This window comes from Solanum tuberosum, unplaced genomic scaffold (assembly GCF_000226075.1).
Source record: "Solanum tuberosum cultivar DM 1-3 516 R44 unplaced genomic scaffold, SolTub_3.0 scf00399, whole genome shotgun sequence".
Classification (NCBI taxonomy): domain Eukaryota; kingdom Viridiplantae; phylum Streptophyta; class Magnoliopsida; order Solanales; family Solanaceae; genus Solanum; species Solanum tuberosum.
This window is the reverse complement of record NW_006239335.1, coordinates 31,053-52,325: the sequence shown is the minus strand read 5'-3', so window position 1 is coordinate 52,325 and position 21,273 is coordinate 31,053. Positions and strand designations below refer to the sequence as shown.

The 21,273-nt window shown below is 38.9% G+C and overlaps 1 protein-coding gene across 1 annotated transcript; it reads right to left on the bottom strand.

The window, feature by feature from the left end:
- Positions 1–667: 667 nt before the first annotated feature.
- Positions 668–1,000, bottom strand: LOC107057957 (uncharacterized mitochondrial protein AtMg00860-like). The gene has a single exon (XM_015303129.1). It carries the CDS (start codon positions 998–1,000, stop codon positions 668–670), a length of 333 nt encoding a protein of 110 aa, XP_015158615.1.
- Positions 1,001–21,273: the final 20,273 nt, after the last annotated feature.

The following is a 21,273-nucleotide window of genomic DNA, read 5'->3' as shown; positions in this document are numbered from 1 at the left end:
AAGGAGTGTGAGGATCGAAAACCCTTACTTGATTGCATGAATTTAAGTTGTGTGAGTGCTCTTGCAATTGTCGAAGACTCGATTCTACTGACCCACGACCTTGGCATTTTTCTTGGTAAATTTTGATATTTTCAGGGAAAGAAGAGGAAGAATGGAAGTTTGAGAAGATGATGATAATGGAATTTAGGGGTTTTAATAGTTGGGTAATGGAATGGAAATGGTTGGAAGGGGAGTTGTGGAGTTTGTAACAGTTGGAGAGGGAAGGGAAATGGGGAAGAATTAAATTTGAAGGGGTTTATTTGAAAAGATCATGCGTCATGTCTTTTATTTAAAGTTACTGCCTTTACAAAAGCCCGTCTATGGACCGTAGGCCTTTTAAACAAAACCAGTCTTGGTTTAGCATCGTTCTTTGACCATAAGGTACCTTAATGCTACCTGATCAGGGTTCACAATGACTTTGGTGCAAGCAAATAAGATCTAAATTTCTCCAATGCGAAGACTACGACAAGAAGTTCTTTCTTAGTGACTATGTAGTTCGTTTTAGCAACATTTAGGACTTTGGTAGCATATTATATGGGATGAAGAATCTTATCACGACATTTCCCTAACACCACACCAAGCGCCACCCCACTCGCATCACACATAACTTCAAACGACTATCCCCAATCTAGTGAAAGATGATAGGTGTAGAAATCAACTTCTCTTTTGACCCTTCAAATGCCTTTAGGAAAGCATCATCAAACTCAAATTTTGTTTCCTTTTCAAGTAACTTGCATAGTGGTTGCACTATCTTGGAGAAGTCTTTGATAAATCTTCGATAAAAGACAGCATTTCCTAGAAAGCTTCTTACACCCTTCACAGAGATAAATGGGGACCAATTTTCAATCATCTCAAATTTAGCTTGATATACTTGAATGCCTTTGTTAGAGATCCGCTGAGCAAGAACAATGCCCTCTTTCACCTGAAGTGACACTTCTCCCAGTTTAGCACAAGATTGCATTCTTCACATCGTTTCAAAACATCACCTAGATGGGCCAATCAATCATCAAATGAGTCATTTACAACAGAAAAGTCATCATGTCACGACCCAAAGTACACCGTAGTCCTATCATGGCTTATAGGACCCCGAGAGACCATATACAAGCCACTTAGAATACATATACAAGACAATAGAATCTTAAAGATTTCAAAAGACATATTTATATCATAAAGAGTTTGACATGTGGTAGTCTAACATAAGTCTCAAAGTCATTTAGTACATCATAAGAAAAGTGATTGGGACGTAACCCATACATCACAAACAATTCTGAAATGGAAATGACATAAAGAAATTAAAGAGTCTCGGTCCACGGAACCTGAAGACTAACCAATCTCTTAAAAAACTCTTAGGATCAATCTAGCCACGAGTATGCGGGATGGAAGCGTTGGACCCTACAATAGTGAAAGAATGTAGGCACAAGTATTCTTTAGTACATGGAATATAGTAAGAATGATATCAATGCATAAGAGTTATGAAATCATGCTAAAAGGGACTTTATATGACATGCAATGGCCAAGCTAAATAATAAATAACATGTTAGAAAATATAAGTCGAAATCATGGTCAATGCAAGCTAAACATCTTTAAAAGACATTTGAAATACTTCTAGGAGTAACCTTAGTTCATTATTGTGGGAAATTTACCTTTAACCGGCATAGACCATGTGAGCTATAACATGGAATCTAGTATCTATCCCACACCAAAAAGAGATGTCCTTACTTGCCAAGGTAAGAACCATAAACTTCTAGCTTAGGTAGATCCACTAGTTAATGTCTATCTAAGACAACCTATGGTGGCACATAGTTATGGGATAGGAGATTGCTACTAAACACCCGATCTCAATTACGTGAGAGATTCCATCTTGATATCCTCTCGGTGCTAAGCATAAATCCCACAAAATAGTCATTAGTCATATTCATGTTATTATCCATGGAAAGGGCACATCAAGTAGCCAATACAAGCTAGAATTCATTAGAATAGCTCCTTAATCTCGATTCATTTTAGGTGAGATAACCTTTCAACCTTTTGAATCCTTTATATGAGAAAATCCTTTCACAATCATGTTTTGAGTAGTATGTGAGAAATATTTTAACAACAACAACAACATCGATGATTACTCTCAAAGAAACATGCATAATCTTCATAAGTTCACCTTTCATAGTTCAAAAGCTTCATCATATGATAAAAATCTAGAAATCATAGATTATGCATGGGTTCAAGTGAATTCAACTTAAAAACATGTAATTATTCCAATTCATGTATAAAAAGGCATAAATTATCAATTTGATCATAATTGAAAGGAACCCATGAGTTTGAATAAATCCCTAATTTCAATTGGAAATTCTAACTTGTAAAATTTGAGAATTTAGGAACCCTATGGAGGAAAGAGCTTTATAGGCGAATACTATCATACCTTGATGTCAAAAGCCTACAATCAATGGTGAATTTGGAGACTTCATCTTGATACCCTAGACTTCTTCTTCAAGCTTTAGAGAGAAATATTTGGGGAAGAACTTTGATCAACTTTTGAGAATTTAGGAGAATGAGTTCAGTTGGGGAATTTGGGGGTAAAAACTGTTTATATAGGGCATAGGGTTAAGGGTAAAATGACATATTATTGGGTTAGAATAATTAGGAAAAGACCCAAAATCCCCTATAAACAAATAACGGTTGGACCCCATCGACGGTTGGACCTACGGTCATAGGTCCTTAGATGGACTGTACTAGTCAACCGTCGATGGGTTATTGGACCTTAAAATTTGATCCACTTTCTACGGATACCATGTACGTTTCGTAGATCTTCCTATGGTCCGTACATGCCATCTGTAGAACCCAACTTTCAAATTATACATGCCATCGCAGACGCTTTAGCCACCCATCACAAAGTGTAAAGAAATTATACCTTGCATAAAAGCAGTAATGGGTAACATGAAATTAAGCAAGTACAAGCAATACCCACTTTGAATTCAACGTCATATTGAGAGTGTCACTGCAATCCTCTACTCGTCCTTCTCTCTCCTTAGTTCTTCCTCATCAGTCTCCCTGGACAATCATCATTGACCCTATCATCCTCTCTCTCGTCATCACTATCAACAACTATGGTATCATAAACACTCGGTTGTTCAGCCATCCCAGAAGGAATCTCAACTTGAGGAATATGATTAGGTACAATCTCAGGCACATTGAACAGAGGAACCTCGCCCCATAGCATAGAGATGGTCCATAGATCGTAGTTGATCTGCATCAACCCTCTGAGCACCAATAACAACCATCATATCAGTCAAGGTGGCTGAACTACCTTATACCTTTTCTTGCTCTTTCATCCTCATCGTTAGGTTATCCAATCGCATACCATGTGCGTCTCACACTGAGCCATCCTTAATTTCAAAGAGGCTATATCAACTTCAATAACCCTAGAAGTAGAAGGTGTTGAGGAAGGTTGGGGTATACCTGACTACTCCACAGAAGGAACGGATGGAGTGGCCTCAACAGCAAGAGTGGCAGGATCAACCACGGGCGTAGTCTCTGGTGGTGGAGGTTCCGCTGAGATGCATCATCCTGTAGATAGTCAACCTCAATCCTCTAGATATCATTGGAGGAGGCCAGGTGATCCTAAAATTAGTCTTCTCCCAAAGGAGAACTTCTGCGTCTTCACACAACTGTGTGATCAAAACCGGTGGATGGGAGGTATATTCTTGCCTGGCTCTCAATAGCACCTCCTCAATAAAAATTTGCCCCTTATTCACCTTTTCTCTATCAATTATCATACCCATTAACACAACCAGTGGATGCCGAATAATGGACTCATTATGTGACGACATAATATTACTTTTAATAAACCCAAACCAGTACCAGGCCCAACATTCAAGTGCTTCTTTTTTATCTTGCATCGTCATCCATCCAATGTGGAGAAATGTCAAAGACGAGCGGTGCCAACCATCCCTTAAGATAGCCAAGGTTATGTCGCATGCGTAATGTAAACATATCAGGCTGGTTTGATGGGGTGCCTAAAGAATTTTTGATGGCACCTGCGTGACATTGAACTATCTTGCCATGCACTTCAAGACATTGAACCATCTTTCCATGAACTTCAAGCTCTTTTAAGGTCTTTCATACTTTGCCATTTCTCTTATTTTGTAATGTTTGTGCATAAGCAGTGTAAAATTCTCTTACCCAACCTGGAACGTAAGGATTTTGAGGTTTGGTAAACCTCTCAAACCTGTGAAATTTGATGGTGTCACATATTGCCGAGTCATCACTCATGACACCATATGTGGAGAGTCGCATCTCCTCAAGAATAGTACACTCTCCAGTAGTCTTAAGCCTGTCGAGGGCCCTTGATGAAATCACTTGGAGAAAACAAGAAATGGGTGCCTGAGTAGAAGAGTAGTACATCAACTTGGACCTGGCGTCTGTCCTTTTTCTAGAAACTACCTTTTTAGGTTGCTCACACACACACATAGAAGAGCGCTGAGTGGTTGGTTGTGGGAGAGGAGACTCAGATGGCTCTTTGATTGTAATCTCCCTATGCCTTTTCAAAGGAGGAGGACAGGAGATAAGCCTTTTTTTTTACTCCATATCAAAAGTCACAACTTGCTTCCCCTTAGTCTTAAACATTTTCCTACATAGCACAATCACTACAAACATCGAATCGATGATGGTTAGTTGCAATCAAAATCCAAAATCAAGCATAGTTCAAAAATGCTATGAGGCTCGCCTACTAGGAAGGCGGTTTTCCTAACAAGTTAGGCGAGCTCGCTGAAATGGACAGTGCAAAAATTCAAGGGACTCAGGCATGATAGGCGGAGTTAACTCATCTCAGTGATTCACCAAATTGGTTTCGGTGGGCTAGAAAAGTCCGCCAAAAGTGACAATGCAAAATCAAAAGAAACAGGAATAAAAGGTGATGTCCACTCCCACTTGGAAATTCGCTGAGTAGGTTTCGACGGACTAAGACAAGTTCGTTTAATGGAACAGTACCCTTGCTACACATTCAAGCAAGAAAGGTGATCTAAGTCTTATTTGGCAATTCTTCTAAGCACCTTGGTGGGCTAATACAAGCCCGCTGAACATGCAATGTTCAGCCAAATGCCTCTTTTCACGAAACAAGTCACAATATGCAACAATACCCGATTCCCCAACAACTTTACAATCTACCCATATGCATTTTCTACACATGGGTATTCAAATTTCCCCAAATAACATAATTTATCACTCGAATTGATGATTTTCCCTTAAGTAAGTCGTCACTCCATCTATAGTTGGTCAAAATCATACAATTGAAGCAAGATCGGGCTAATCAGACTTCATCCACTTGAAATTTAATCAAGATCCAGTACAATTGAGGACTCAATTTCAACACTCAACCAACACAATCATTTTTGGAAAGTTTAGGCACTGATTTAAATATTTAACTTATTGGTACAGTTCAATACAATCTATTTATCACTACCCAACGAAATCAACTAACAATATATTCCAAATGGCCTTTAGCTCATACATAAAAACAAAACTTTAAGCACAAATAGTGAGATATGAATCGAACACCAACCTCAAGTAGATACAAAGTTCAACAAAAGAGGGAATATAGGGTTGAATTGCAAAGCACGCAATCCAAATGCACTCTAAGTACTCAAAAACACACACACGAGGCACTCTCACACTAAAATATGGTATTGGAAGCTTAGGTAATCAAAAGAGTTCAAAGATATCAAATGGTTTCTTTTTTAAATGAAAAGACCCTTGGCTTTTTTATGTCAGGCGCGTTAGGCGATCATGACTAACGTCACTAAGTACATTTTGTGAATCGTCGAAGGAGCTAAAGCTCGTAGAAGAGGCCTGAATGAATACCAAACCTAAAGGTTGATTCAGCGAATTCGATGGAGTCCGCATAGTGTACTTCGGTAGATCGCCATTTGGAGCTCAGATCGCCTAAGTTGATAGTACATTTTTTCACATTTTCCATCTCAAAAGGCGGACAAGAATGAGTCTGCACAATGCCTTCGGTGGATCACCGATATAGTTTTGGTGTCGCCTAATTCTTCCTTTACAACACTTTGACTTCCTTTCAACCTAAAGTCATAACACACGTTATTAAAAGAAATAAAACAAAAGTAAAACTTGGGTTGCCTCCCAAGAAGCATCTTACTTAAAATCGTGGTACAACATAGTTCTCAATTTCTCAACAATCATTTTTGGGGTTCGGTGTGGAATCATTAGACAATGTTCCCTTTTTCCTTGGATTGAGATGAGTTGAGCACATTTGAGTTTCTAGTATTTTTATCGTCACCGAATGAGAGGTCACCATTTGAGAAAAGGTGGAGAAGTCATTCTTTAATTCCTTCAACACTTTGTTGAAGATCCTTGCGAGCATATCCTCGATCTGGTTCACTTCCACACCACCTAAATCTTTTGGTCGAGGACGATCATAGGGAAGAATATACCTATCTTTTTAGCCTCCCTATCTCTCCAATTTACACTCTCCAATCTTTCCAACCACTATCACTTTCCTTGTTCCAACCTTGGTTTCCACCTTATCGTTGGTTGATTGGGTGAGAACCCCCTCCCTCCATTTGGTTTCCCAAATATTATACTTCCTCATTGTATAATGCCTCAAATGTTGCATCTTCCGGGCACTGCCTACTATTTTTTCCAATCTCATTCACTGATTTCAATCCACCTCCCATGACATCCTTGGACAACAAATCGATCTAAGTCATCATTTTGTCCATGTTCTCATCTTGGTCTTGCTCTTTCTATATTTTTTCCTTGCTCATGCTCAGTTGTATAGAAGACATTTGATCCTCTCTAGTATGTCATGCTCGGTTCACTTTGATCATGTCATCAAGCAACAACAATTTTACCTCATATGGTTGTCACATCATCCCACCTTGGGCAAGTATATTAGCCACACCTTTGTTGATTGAATCAAGGCTACAATAGAAGTATTGCAACAGCAAATGGTCTAGGACACCATGTGTTGGGCATTGCAAGAGTAATTTATAGAACCACAACCATGTTTACCTTCAATTCTCTTATAGTTTTGGATTTGGTCCGTGAGTTTTACCATCTTCGAGAGGGAAAGAATCTCTCCAAGAATGTTTCGGCAACTCCTCCCAAGAAGTGATAGAATTATTTGGCAACTCTGCCAACCACCTAGTAGGTTCATCCATCAAAGAGAATGGGAATAACCTCAACCTTATGCATTCTTGTAAGATATTTTTGAACACAAATGGCCCACACAGATCCACAAAATTCCAAAGGTGTTAAGCTCATGAGCTAAACCCCCAAACATTCCTCTTAACTGGAGCTGTTGTAGCATTGTTTCGGTTACATGAAAAACTGTCATCCCAGTTGTGGGAGGTAACCGGATGGCTCCCGTGGTCTGAATGACATTCATGGGCTAGTGATTCAAATCACCCATGTTTTCATTTTGACTGTAGTGACTATCATTGTCACTACCTTGGTCACATGTTTTAGACCTGCAAATCAGAAAACAACAACACCAAGCAACAATCTACTACAAGTCTACAACTAAACAAATTTACAGACTGATTTCTCAAATGAAATTCTCAACCATCATTCCCTTATCGTGGTGCCATTTTTGATAATTCTCAAACTATTCTCTAAAACAATTCAAAAGAGTAAGCAGTCGTAGTCAAGAAAAATATCCAACGAAAAGTTAGGGTAAAATCCCTAGAGAATGATATAGCGCAGCGAACTCTCTCAAGAAATTTGAAATGTAAATCGATTCATTTGTTATCAATAGTCATAACTAAACTAAGATTTCAAAAATTCAAATATGTAACAAGAAATCTAGGGGTGCGGGGATTGGAAATCGATATCACATAAGGGTAATAGTGTTGTTCTATAGTGCTAAACATTTATGGATAGGCTGGGTCATCTTCAATGACATTAATCTTCGTTCGATATCATAGCATCAATTCATATAATCTTTTTTCGGTCTCATGTATGTGAAAAACTAAACAACCCAATACGTTATACTATTCTATCTTTAATACAGAAATATGGCAAATAGATCTGACCCATAATCTCTATTTTCAAGCAAATTAAAGACATCAAACCTAAATTGCAAGTATCCAACTAATTACCCACTCCAACCAATTATGTTTGAGTGTCAATCTGAGATCAGAAGTAGGAATTAAGTTTGAAACCTTAACCCATAAATTAACCCCATGCTAATTACCCAAATCCATGGATGAGCATCAACAATACATAGCATAACACAATACCTACTACATTAAATCAACACCCAACCCCATAATTGCACCGTGAGACTTTGAGTTTTAGCCACCTATCACAAAGTGTAAAGAAATTATACCTTACATGAGAGAAACCATGGGTAATATGAAATTAAGCAAGTACAATCAATAACCATTTTGAATTCAACTTCAAATTGTCAATTTTAAGAGAAAAAGTTGAAAACCCCAAAACTAAAAGTGTTCTTCACAAAGTAAAGTGTTTATCTCTCTTTAATATTTAGAACTCTCTAATAATATTCACACCCTTCTCTCTCTCTCTCTCTCTCCTTTGGGATACTTAAAATTTCCCAAAATTTGGCCCAAAACTCAATGCGTGTCCCATTTGGTGTAGTCCGGCACCTCGAGCACATTCGGTTGATCACTAATTTCTCCTTAGCTTGCCATTCTCTTGCTTTAGGCTTCAGGTGTTTGAACCTCAACCAGCGAGCTCGTTCGAGTCCACCTTTAACATTCGGTGGATCACTGAGTAACACCTTTGTTTGCCTTTTAAACCTTCAATTTTTCTCCAAATTTTGTCACCTTCGGCGATAGTCTTCTTGTTCGCCCTTATTCATTTAGTGAGTCGCCATTCATATTTGAGTTTGCCGACCTACCTTAATTAATTTAATTCTTGTACACTATCAATTTGGGAGAGTTCATGCCACTTGGGCGATCCTTCCTTCTTGTTAGGTGATCAACAATGTGGAATTTACACTTTTCATATTTTTGGTCATTATTTAGAACATTCATCCTTTCCTTGTCCCTTAGCCTTCATAGCTGCAAATCATCAAGATATCATTAGAATATGGAATAATTACGCATTGAGGACACTAATTGTTTAACTAAATAGGCCTCAAATAATTGTAATTCTACCAGTCATCAGGAACCACAGTGATTCCTCCCTTGTTAGGCACAGATTAGACAGGACTTACCCACTTACTATCACCAATAGGATAAACCACCCTAGCATCCAACCACTTTATGATATGCTTCTTGAAAACTTCTTGAATGGGTGGATTTAGTCTCCTCTAGTGCTCAATTTTTGGTTTACACTAAGGCATGAGTTGAATTTATGAGAACAAATGTACGGTGGAATGCATATGATGTCAACAATAGTCCATTCAATCGCCCTCTTGAAATGCCTCAACACTAATATCAAAGCGTCTAGTTTCCCTTCAGTTAAATCAACAACAATGATGACTGGAAAAGTATTATTTTGGCCTAAAAGCACATACCTCAAGTGAGATGAAAGAGCTTTTAGTTCAAACTTCGAGGGCATATTAATGGATGGTTTTGCATGCGGGGTCTCCCTATTCTTCAAATTCAGATCTAACTTCTTTGGTGCCAGATTAAACTTCCCAATTCTATTAAGTGCATTCACCATTTCATCATAATCTGTAATGTGCTTTACATCAAAATTAATGATCACATATGATAATGCCTCAACACCTAATATTTCTTCAACTGGCACTTTTTGTTGCTCCTGGGTTGTGACATTCATAACAAACACCATCTTGAGATCATTTTGATGCGAAATTGACTTTCAAATGTTGAAAGTTACCTCTTTATTATTCAATCTAAACTTTATCTGCCATCTCTTTATATCAACTAAAGCACGCCCAGTTGCAAGGAATGGTCTCTTTAAGATGATGGTCACTTCAAAGTCAACCTCAAATCCAAGATCAAGGAGTCCACAGGAAATATGAACGCCTCAACTTTAACTAGAACATCCTGAAGAACACCAATTTGTTTCTTAACGCTACAATCAGCCATAAGTAGTGGCATTGCAGTTGGTTTAGGGGCTCCAAAGCCCAACGTTTGAACACTTATAGAGGCATCAAGTTAATGCTAGCACCCAAGTCACATAGGGCTTTAGCAAAACACAATGCATCAATCATACAAGGAATGGTGAACGCTCCAGGATCCGTTTTTTTTTCCACAAAAGATCTGGTAGCAATGGCACTATAGTGTTGCAACTTCTCATCTTCTTCAAAACTTATGACCCTCTTTTTAGTCACTAGATCCTTAATGAACTTAGTATAGCTCTACATATATTCTAGTGCTTCAATCAAGGGAACGTTAATTGAGAATTGTTTCAACATCGAGATGACTTGTGATATTTTCCTTCCTCGGTCTTCTTGACTAATATTTAGGGAAAAGAAGGAAGAGGTCGAAACAACAGAATTACCTTTTGAGTGGCTTTCTCTTCTTTCCAAACATGATCTTTGGGCTTCTCCACTTCTTCAACTTTGGTATTGTTAGGTTCCTTCATACATTCCACTTCGGTAGGCATAAGAGGATCTATGGTCTGCTTTCCACCTCGAGTAGTGACTGCTATCCATTTCCCATCATTCTACAAATTCTAAACTGTATTACTAGAGAGTATTCCTTGATAATGTTTTAAATCACCCACCTAGGGTGGTGGAGGAACATGAAGGAGTGGAAGAGATAACTTCTCCCCCATCGACAACTACTAGCTCTAAGGGGTCACACACAACAACCAACTCAAATGGTCTTCGAAGAGGACTACTTAGATTTGGATGGGGCTATAGCCACCAGAGCGATCATGCTACCAATATTACCTCCATGTGTGAAGTTCACAATTACTAGCACGATGATTCAATTTTTGAACTTGAAGGGAATGTTCAGAGGTGCGGCTAGTGATGATGCCAACCAACATCTGATGAACTTTGTAGCAATCTACAAATCATAGGAAATCCTTGGGGTTAGTCAAACCGCTATGAGGCTGAGGTTATTTCTGTTGTCTCTAACTGGGGAAGCGACAAACTGGTTGAATGAATTGCCAAATGACTCAATTAGGACTGGGCCGAATCAAATGAAGCATTCTTGGAAAGGTTTTTCCCTGAAGCCAAAGATCTACAAATGAAGGATGAGATAGGGACTCACAAGCAACTACCAGGGGAAGAAATGCATGACACTTGGTGGAGATTAAGCCAAAAGCTGAAGAAGTACCCAAACCATGGCCTCACCGAAAGACATTTAAAGCAGGCATTCTATAGATCACTTAATTTTGTTACTAAACCTATTATTGATGCAGTGTGTGGAGAGTCATTCATGAGGAAGCCATTACTAGAGATTACGATATTAATGGTTTCTAAGAACAATAGAGCATGGCACACCAGAGCTGTTGAGGTAGGGGATCTTGGGTTCACATTTGAGCTCTCAGCTGAGCAAAAGAAGCGGGAATAACAAAGGGACCATGATATGGCCCACATGAGGAATCAGATGGATCTCCTCACAAAACACATCATGTCAGGTTCAGAGAAGGTAAATGTTGCCGGTGCTTCAAACAAGTATGAAGATCAAGACAACGACTTAGATGAGGAGGCCAAATACTTGGGTAATCAGGGGTTTCCAGAATTATAACTTTGGAAACCAATGATATAATTCGGGATATCAAGGTGGGAGCTACCAAACAGAGGGGCAGTATGAAAGGTCAAGAAACCGAGAGCAAGGAAACTGGAAGAACATAGATGGGTACAAAAATTGCAGTGGTGTGTACATACCTCCACGTAATAGAGATCGAGCGGGGAATAGTTCCAGTGGGTCCAAAATAGAGGAAATGTTGGCTAAGATGCTTCAAAAGGTTGAATCAACTGATGCAGGCATCAAAGAAATGAAGAGTAATTTCTCTAGTATGAGTCAACTGGTGGATTCTCACACCACTTCCATCAAACAATTGGGACAATTGTCAGTTTTGCTCAATCCGAGAAAGAATGGTTCACTACCTAGTGAAAATGTTCATAATCAAAAAAGGATGGACAGTGCATGGCGATTACCATAAGAAGTGGTAAGATCTTTACTGAATTAAAGCCTACGGGTATTGAGCATGAATAGAGCATATAGAGCAATGAGGAAGTAGAAGTTGAGGCGAAAAATGTGACTGATGCAGAGGTGGCTGAACTAAGAGTGACTTTGAACTTGTTATTTCTACAACCCCTCTTAATTGATATGAGACAGGAGTTCCAATGCTTAAATGAAGTACAAATTACTTTGATTCAATCATACATCTTGGAATCAGCTTAAGTATTCCTTTGTTCTTTACTTTTTTTCAACTCATTTATTTTATCTAATTTATATCTAATCTATTTTTCTGGCCTAGCTAGGTAGGATAGCCAAGCCATTCCCTTTTCTTTTGGATAGCAAATTGGGCAAAACCACTAAATAAAAAAAATCTATTCAATTAGCATTTCACCTCATACGGCTCCTCGTTCAATTCTTTCGAATTCATTGGATCCTTTTCCGCATTCGAGAATCCCCCTTCTTCCACTCCACCCCGAAGAGTAACTAGGACCAATTTAGTCACGTTTTCATGTTTCAATTGAACACTATCCATTTTTTATTATTCTCAAAAGATAAGATTATTACCCAAACTGAATGGGAAGAAGAGGGTCAGCCAAACTGTGGTCCACTTTGTACGTTTGTTGAGCATTGGTCTCCTAGAATATGACATCCTTGGGGCTTTCTATTTGATTGTATAAAAAAGGACCAATGAATTTGAATTTCCCTATTGGTCTAGGTCATTCCGGGGCAAGTGGATCATTTATGATGAAGAGTATAAGCTTCAAGAGAATGATTTGGGGTTCTTGCAGAGTGGAACAATGCAGTACCAGACACGAGATAGATCTCACAGACTTTTTCAAATAAGCCAATTCATTTGGGACCCTGCAGATCCACTCTTTTTCCTATTCCCTCAACAATGTAATAATTTTCTCGACTATTGTATCAACAACCCAGTGTGAAGACACCTTTTGTATCATGATCAGTCTCAATCACTCACATCTAAGGGATTCCTCGATTCGGGCCGAAGAAGCAATGTCACTCGATCATTATCAAACTGACTGCATTCTTTTTATGTCCGTGAAGATCCCACCAGAGCGCCCTCTACTTCTAGTAGACCATGAACTAGATCAGAATAATTCTCAACCAGTCCATCAGAAGTGATCCCTTTTTTTTCATCGGGTACAAATAAATTATCAATCATCTAAAAAATGAAAAACAATAGAGAAAAACCTACTATCAAAATCAAATCGATGACCATCGCATTACAAATGCTATGATCTAACCTTTGAGTTAAGAAGGCCCACACACAGAAATCTTATATGTCTAGTAATCGAGTAAACTACTGGAATTGGAATCTTAGTTATTAACTAGTCAATATTCTATTGAATATTCTAGAGCCAGCCAAGGTAAAAGAAATAATGGTAGAGGTAACTTTGCCTTTACAAAATATACCCAGACCTCTTCCTCCATTTCCTCAAAGGTTCAAGAAGAAAGCTGAAGATAGGAAGTTTGCAAAGTTCTAGCGATGCTTAGGCAGTTATCAGTAAACATTTGTTAGTAGAAGCTTTGGAGCAGATGCCAGGCTATGCTAAGTTCATGAAGGACTTAGTTACAAAGAAAAGAGTTGTGAGTTTTGAACTGACCGACAACGTTCATCATTGTAGTGCTATTGATACATGATCCTTAGTGCAAAAGAAGGAGTACCCAGGTGCATTCACTATCAGCGCGCTCGAGTTTGCAAAAGCCCTATGTGATCTGGGGGAAAGCATCAATCTGATGCCATTAGCTATATATAAACAATTTGGTTTGGGTGTTCCAAAACCCACTATAATAAGGTTGATTATGGTAGATAGGTCAGTGAAGCGACCTATGGGTATTTTTGCGATGTGCTTGTACAATTGGATAGTTTTATTTTTCCTGCTGACTACATGATTCTAGACTGCAAAGTAGATTTCGAGGTTCTCATAATTTTATGAAGACCATTTCTGGCTACAGGTAGAGCTCTGGTTGATGTTGAGAGTGGAGATCTAAAATTTAGACTCAACAATGAATTAGTGAAGTTCAAAGTTTGTAAGTCTATGAAGCAACCACAAGATATGAGTGTAGTGTCTGCAATTGATATTACTGATGAGGGTGAGCCAAAACCTCCAATTGAAGAAATATTTGTTGTGGAGACCGTTGCGGCAGTAATAATGAATTTTGAGGAAGACTTCTAGGATGATTATATGGAGACTCTAAATGCCCTGCAAGGCATGGGTCACACTCATACTCGCCAAAGATGTTAGACTTAGACTAGAAGAATAGGCCAAGTCCACCAATAAAGCCATCTATTAAGGAGCCGCATGTGCTTGAGTTGAAACAGTTACCCAACTACCCTAGGTATGTCTTTTTGGTTACTAATAACACGTTGCCAGTTATTTTGGCTGTAGATCTTAATGTTGAACAGGTGCAAGTAGTGGTAAAAGTCTTGACAAGGTTCAGGAGAGCAATTGGGTGGACCATTGCTGATATCATTGGAATACCTCTGGGTATTTGTACTCATAAAATCCAGCTTGAGGCAGATTGTAGCCCAAGTATAGAGCACCAGAGGAGGCTAAATCCACCAATGCAAGAGGTGATTAAAAATAGATTATTAAGTGGTTGGATGCAGGAGTGGTATACCCCATTTATGACAGTCATTGGGTTAGCCCAGGGTAGTGTGTGCCCAAGAAGGGTGATATAACAATGGTTGCAAATGAAAAGAATGAGCTAATTCTATAGAGACCGGTTACAGGTTGGCTAGTGTGCATGGATTATAAAAAACTGAACAAGTGGACCTTGAAAGACAACTCCCCAATGCCATTCATGGACCAGATGCTCCATAGGTTGGTGGGTAAAGGTTGGTACTATTTTTTAGATGGATACTCTGGCTATAACTATCAATCGCTCCGGAAGATCAAGAGAAAACAACTTTTAAATGTCCTTATGGTACATTTGCATTCAAACGTATGCCATTTGGACTGTGTAATGCACCACCAACTATTCAGAGGTGTATGATGTCCATCTTCTCGGACATGGTAGAGGACACTTTGGAAGTGTTCATAGATGATTTCTCTCTGGTAGGTTACACCTTTGATGACTGTCTGTCAAATCTTAGCAGGGCACTATAGAGATGTGATTAGGATAACTTGGTGCTTAACTAAGAAAAATGTCACTTCATATTCAAGAAAGGCATAGTCCTTGGCCATAAGGTGTCGCAGAAAGGATTATAGGTAGAAAAAGCAAATATTGAGGTAATCGAAAACTTGCCCCATCTATTTCTGTAAAAGGAATTTAGAGTTTTTTGGGGCATGCAGGTTCCTATAGGCGTTTAATCAAAGACTTCTCAAAAATTGCACACCATTTGTGCAAACTGTTAGAGAAATGAAATTCGTTTTTGATGATGCATGTATAAAATATTTTGAGTGCCTAAAGGCAAAACTGGTCTCAGCCCCAGTGATCATTGGCCCAGACTGGTTAGAACCATTTGAAGTAATGCGTGATGCAAGTGGTATTGCCTTAGGAGTTGTACTGGGGCAAAAGCGAAACAAGATCTTTCACCCAATTTACTACGCTATCAAGGCACTTAATGGAGCACAACGAAACTACACTATCACTGAGCAGGAGTTACTTGTCATAGTGTATGCATTTGAGAAGTTCAGGTCCATTGTTGGGTACTAAAGTGGTGACTCACACTGACCATACAACAGTGCGGTACTTAATGGTGGAGAAAGACGTAAAGCCAAGATTGATAGGATGGGTAAGTACTTCTAGGATGAACCTTATTTATACAGGGTGTGTGCTGATAACATCCTCAGGCAATGTGTACCTGAAGCTGAAATGTTGAGTATCTTAGAGGATTGTCACTCCTCTCTGGTAGGTGGTCACCATGGGGGTGCACATACTGTCCACAAGGTATTCCAAAGTGGATATTATTGGCTTACAATCCATCAGGATTCATTTGACATGGTCAAAGGCAGTGATGTGTGTCAATGGCAAGGAGCTATCTCTCGTCGTCATGAGCTACAAATGACACCCATTCTGAAGGTTGCATTGTTTGACGTGTGGGGGGATCGATTTCATGGGACCATTTGTAAGCTCCTATAGGAAGAAATATATACTGGTGTCAGTGGACTATGTGTCTAAATGGGTTGAGATTGTAGCCTTGCTGAAAAATGATAGTGAAAATATTGCAGGTTTTCTGAAGAAGAACATATTTTAAAGATTTGGCACACCTAGAGCCATTATCAGTGATAGAGGCTCAAACTTCTGTAATAGAGTGTTCAACGCCCTTTTGGCTAAATATAGGGTGAAACAGCACAAAGTGATGACACCGTACCACCCACAACTAAGTGGTGAAGTAGAAGTGACAAACAGGGAGATCAAATCAATATTGACTAAGACAGTGAATACCAATAGAAAAAAATTGGGCAAGGAAGCTAGATGATGCTCTATGGGCATATCAGACAGCTTTCAAAACACCCATTGGTATGTCACCATATCAGTTGGTGTTTGGAAAGGCATTTTATCTGCCGGTGGAATTGGAACATAAAGCTCTATGGGCACTGAAGACGTTGAACTTGAATTGGAATGAAGCAGTGAATCTGAGATTAGATCAAATCAATGAAATGGATGAATTCCGTTTGAGAGCTTATGAGCGATTTGCACTGTATAAGGAAAGGATGAAGTGGTATCATGATAAGCGTATTGAGAAGAGAGCTTTCAGTCCTGGGAAATTGAGATCCCAATGGTTTGGGCCATCCAAAGTAACTCATGTATTTTAGTCGGGTGCTATTGAACTTGAGAACGAAAAAAGTGAGAAGTTCAAAGAAAATGGCCAGCGAGTCAAAGCATACTTGGGATTCCCAAAGGAGGTTAAAAAAGTTAAGGAATGCAAGCTTGATGAAGTCTGAGTAATCAAGTACCCTGCGTCGCGCCGCGATGTTCAATTGTGCGCTATTTAAAAGGCAACCCACGATTGAAATAGTAATAGATAGTTTAATGTTTTGCATAATTTCATTATTTTTATAGTGTCACGGTGTGTAAATGTGTGCTGGAAAGAATTGGGAAGGTAGGACAAAAGTTGAAGTCTAGAAAGCTGTCACGAGCTGCAAGACGAGTCGTGGTGCTCTTCACGAGCTTCTTCAGGGCCCGTGAAACTTACAGGCCAACAATAGGAGCCTACTGGAAAATGCATAAAATGGTTCACGGAAGGGTATACGGTTTGTCTGACCTCAAATGGACCGTATAGCCTCTTGTGAACCTACACGTAAGTTCTTCTTCCAAAGTAAGGTCCACGACCACTCGACGAGATGTGGTGCTCTTCATGAGCACTCTCATGATCCGTTACCACTAACTCGACAGTGATGCCTAAACTGACCCGCGCGACCCGATAAACTAAGGGTTGGTTTTAAATACATCCCTAGTGCCAAGAGTCGGGTTTTCTCACTTTATCTCTATTTGTAACGCCTCCCTTCACCACTATAACCATTTTTCATCATCCATAACTCCAAAATCAAGACAAAATCAAACCCTAATTCTACATTGCAAGGAATACCTAAATTTAAATTCATCTACCTCTTTTGTTGTGAAAATTTGGACAAATTTCAAGTAAGTTCTTCTCCCCACTTGATATAAGTTTGATCTTATCGATAATCAAGTGAGAATTTACTATTTTTTGTTCGTATTTGTAACATTTCGACTGAGGTGTGATATTTGGGGGGTCTATATGTTGTGGGTGTGAAATAAAATGGTTAAATTCATGGATTTTTTGTGTGTAAGTGTGTGTGCTTTGTGATAGGTTTGGGATGAATGACAAAAGAATGTGTGAAATTGCCCTTACAATACTCTAATGGGTTTGTGCTCGTGGTTATATCGAACAAAGTACATTGAAATAGTGATACAGTAAAACCTCTATAAATTATAATCTCTCTAAAGTAATATTTTTCTTCGGTCCCGACTTGGGTCAATGGAAAAAATCACCAATTTCCATAAGATAATATAATTTCAGAAGACTCCTATATAAATATATGGCCCCATTAATATCATAAATTAATAATTCTTTAAAAGTACAAATATATCTAAGACAATTTAGTGAAATATGATTCTATTGTGTTCTGTTTTTTCTTAAAATTTAAATCTTGTTAAAGCTCATCTCTAACTTTTCTTATTGCATACAAGAGCTCCGGTGTTGTCTTTTTCAAACTACACGATAAAATTGTAAAGAGTTGTAGATGCGATAAGTGCTTCTTTACGTGTAACTGGTTCCAAAGGTATAGTATTATCTTTAACTTCATCATCAACATTGCTTTTTCCTATGGTATCCACAATTTCTTCTAAACTCTGGACCTCTGAACATGTATCACTTTCACCCGAATAATCCAACAGGTTTGTGACATCCATTTTATTGTGGTAACCGAGATCATTAATCATGACCTCAAGTTCATTAATGACGTTTTCACAAGTGGGTTCATTCAAATTCTCTGAGATTGCATCCCCCAAATGAATTTTACAGTGTCGAAAACAATTTGATATTGTCTCTTGCTGAACATTTCTTGTCCAAGCAGGGATTACAAAATAGATAGCATCCAAAACATTAATCTTTGTTGTATCAGTTTGTACCACTTCATAGTCTTCTAATATCCTACGATAAAATCCGTTACGATAATACATCTTGAAAGCTCTTATTATCCTAGCATCACAAGGTTGAATTTTGGATGTCATGTTGGGTGGTAAGAAAAACAATTCAACATTTTGTAGTCCTTTAATATTTCTAATATGGGCTGGACAATTATCTACCATAAGCAAAACTCGTCTACCATGCATTTTGTGGTCAAACCAACAAATATATTCATAAAAAAACACAGTTGTCATCCATGCTCTTTTGTTTGCATGATAGTGACAATTCAATAAATATGATACATAAATTAGTAAGATAAAATTATTTTGATCTATTCATTGTACTTTATATATAATATTTTTTTATGTGAAAATCAATAAATATGATACATAAATTAGTAAGATACAATGATTTTGATATAATCAAAATTAACCTTTATTAAATCTCAAATAATTCTTTAAATTAATAAATATTAATTTATCGATTAAATAATATCTCTATAAAATAATAAAATTTCATAGTCCCACCTATATTAATTTATGGTTTTACTGTATTTAGGGTTTTTCAGTTTTGGGTATGATTGAAATGAAGGCAATTGCATACTAGATCATGATTAATTAAGTAGATCTTGTTAGGTTCCGTAAATTAGTTGCATCCATGTATGAGAAAGCCGTAATAAATTGTTGTCGTGTGCTATTAACTGAGGAAATATCGCTAAGTGAGCATTTGGGAGGAGAGTGACTGAGAAATTGGCCTAAGTGTAAGTACACGAGGGGCTTCACGAACCGTGTAAGGAGACACGGGCTGTGAAACCCTTCGTGAACCACGCATAGGTGATAAATTTGTCACTTACTAAGTTCACGAGAGCCTAAACGACTCGTGGTTCACTTCACGGGCCGTGAAGCCCTCCGTGAACAATAACCAGTGGAGTAGGCTAAAACACATGTGCATTGTGTCATGCTCATAGGGCCCAAAACAAGTCGTGGTACTTACCACAGCCCGTGTGGCACTCCATTTTTTTAAAAACCAATTTTTTTTCACTTTTATTCATTTTAGTTTTCATGTATTTTCATTGCATGACCTTTCCCGATGATAGATTGGGTGATGACATTCTTAAGTCAAGGCATCACGTTGTATAATTACACAGGGGAAGTCTGAGTACTAACCCGTTAGTGAGTCAGTTAATTAATGTAATTATTAACCCGCTACTTTCTCAGGTACAATTGCACCAAGGCAAAAGACCGCATAGCTGCATGTTTCACCACCTCTTTCCTCAGCTCAGAGTTCAAATGCGGAGGAATCTGGTGGCTCCGAGGTCAGGATAAACACGGATATTGAAGATCACTCCTCCCGAGCTACTAGATCTCGGACAGCAAGAGCTACTGTGCCGCACACTCCTTCCCAATCTAAAGAGGAAGGCAGTGAATCCGAAAGTGAGCAGGGGTCTGATAGTGAGTCCCACGACACTACCATTGAACCTCAACAAGAGAAGTGTGTAGAGGACGACACTGGAGTGTAGGAGGATGATGATGCCCAAAAGGTTGATGCCGACGATAGAACGGGGGAACCGATGGTGCAATATGTCAAGAAGCGAGAGTCTGACCCGGTAGTGAGGAAACAGATCATTGACTGTTTTTGTCGTATAGGGATAGTCCCTAGGTTAGAGGGCTTCTTTGAGCATGGCATAGTGTCAAAGGCTAGAGGCTTTGGCGGGCGACCTATTATACCTAAATCTAGAGTGGTAGTGCCAGATATCCAGGCATTCCCAAAAATCTATAGGCTCTTCCAAATGCATCAGTTTGATTGGATAAACAACACACCAGGAGAGTTTGCACGCCACCTAACGAGAGAGTTCTACGCCTCTTATGTAGCAACACGTATGAATTTTGTTGCAGACACTGAAACGAAGAAGAGGAGGCGGATAGCAATCGCAGCCACTTGGGGACCTCTAGACACAGTGTCAGTGATGGGTCAGTGCGTGGACATCTCCGAACCCATGATCAACAGGATGCTACATGGCCTAGAGTACACGACACCAGCCTCAGTGGGGTTATTTGAAGACAAGCACCACACAATGACTAGTGACACAGAGATGAAGGATTTGAGTTCGCGGGAGCGCATCATGCGATGGATTATTGGTTATATTGACACAGAGGGAGCAGGTGCAACATGTGTGTTAGTGGCACAGGTGGAAAGTACGAAGGCATCACTCTCTTTTCCTAGTGGTTAGTAGTATGTGCTCAGTTGCAGCCTATAGTTAATGATAACACACTGTCACTATCACTTGCATCATTGGTTTTCTGCCTCATGGCCGGATACCCAGTGAATGTGGGCCGGATCATTGCCACCAAAATGCGGGACAGAGCACTAAATGAAAGAGAAGGTTTACCAATTCCCTGTCTTATAGGGAAACTCTATTTGCAGGTAAATATTCCATCGAATAAGTTGGTGGGCAAGTGGGTAGAAGCATCCAAAGTCACTGTGGCATCGAAGATAAATAATGTCGTTAACCATCTTACTAGGTTAAGAGCA

Coding starts and splice junctions, on each gene's coding strand:
- LOC107057957 (XM_015303129.1), bottom strand. CDS start 1,000: ATGCAATCTTGTGCTAAACTGGGAGAAGTGTCACTTCAGGTGAAAGAG.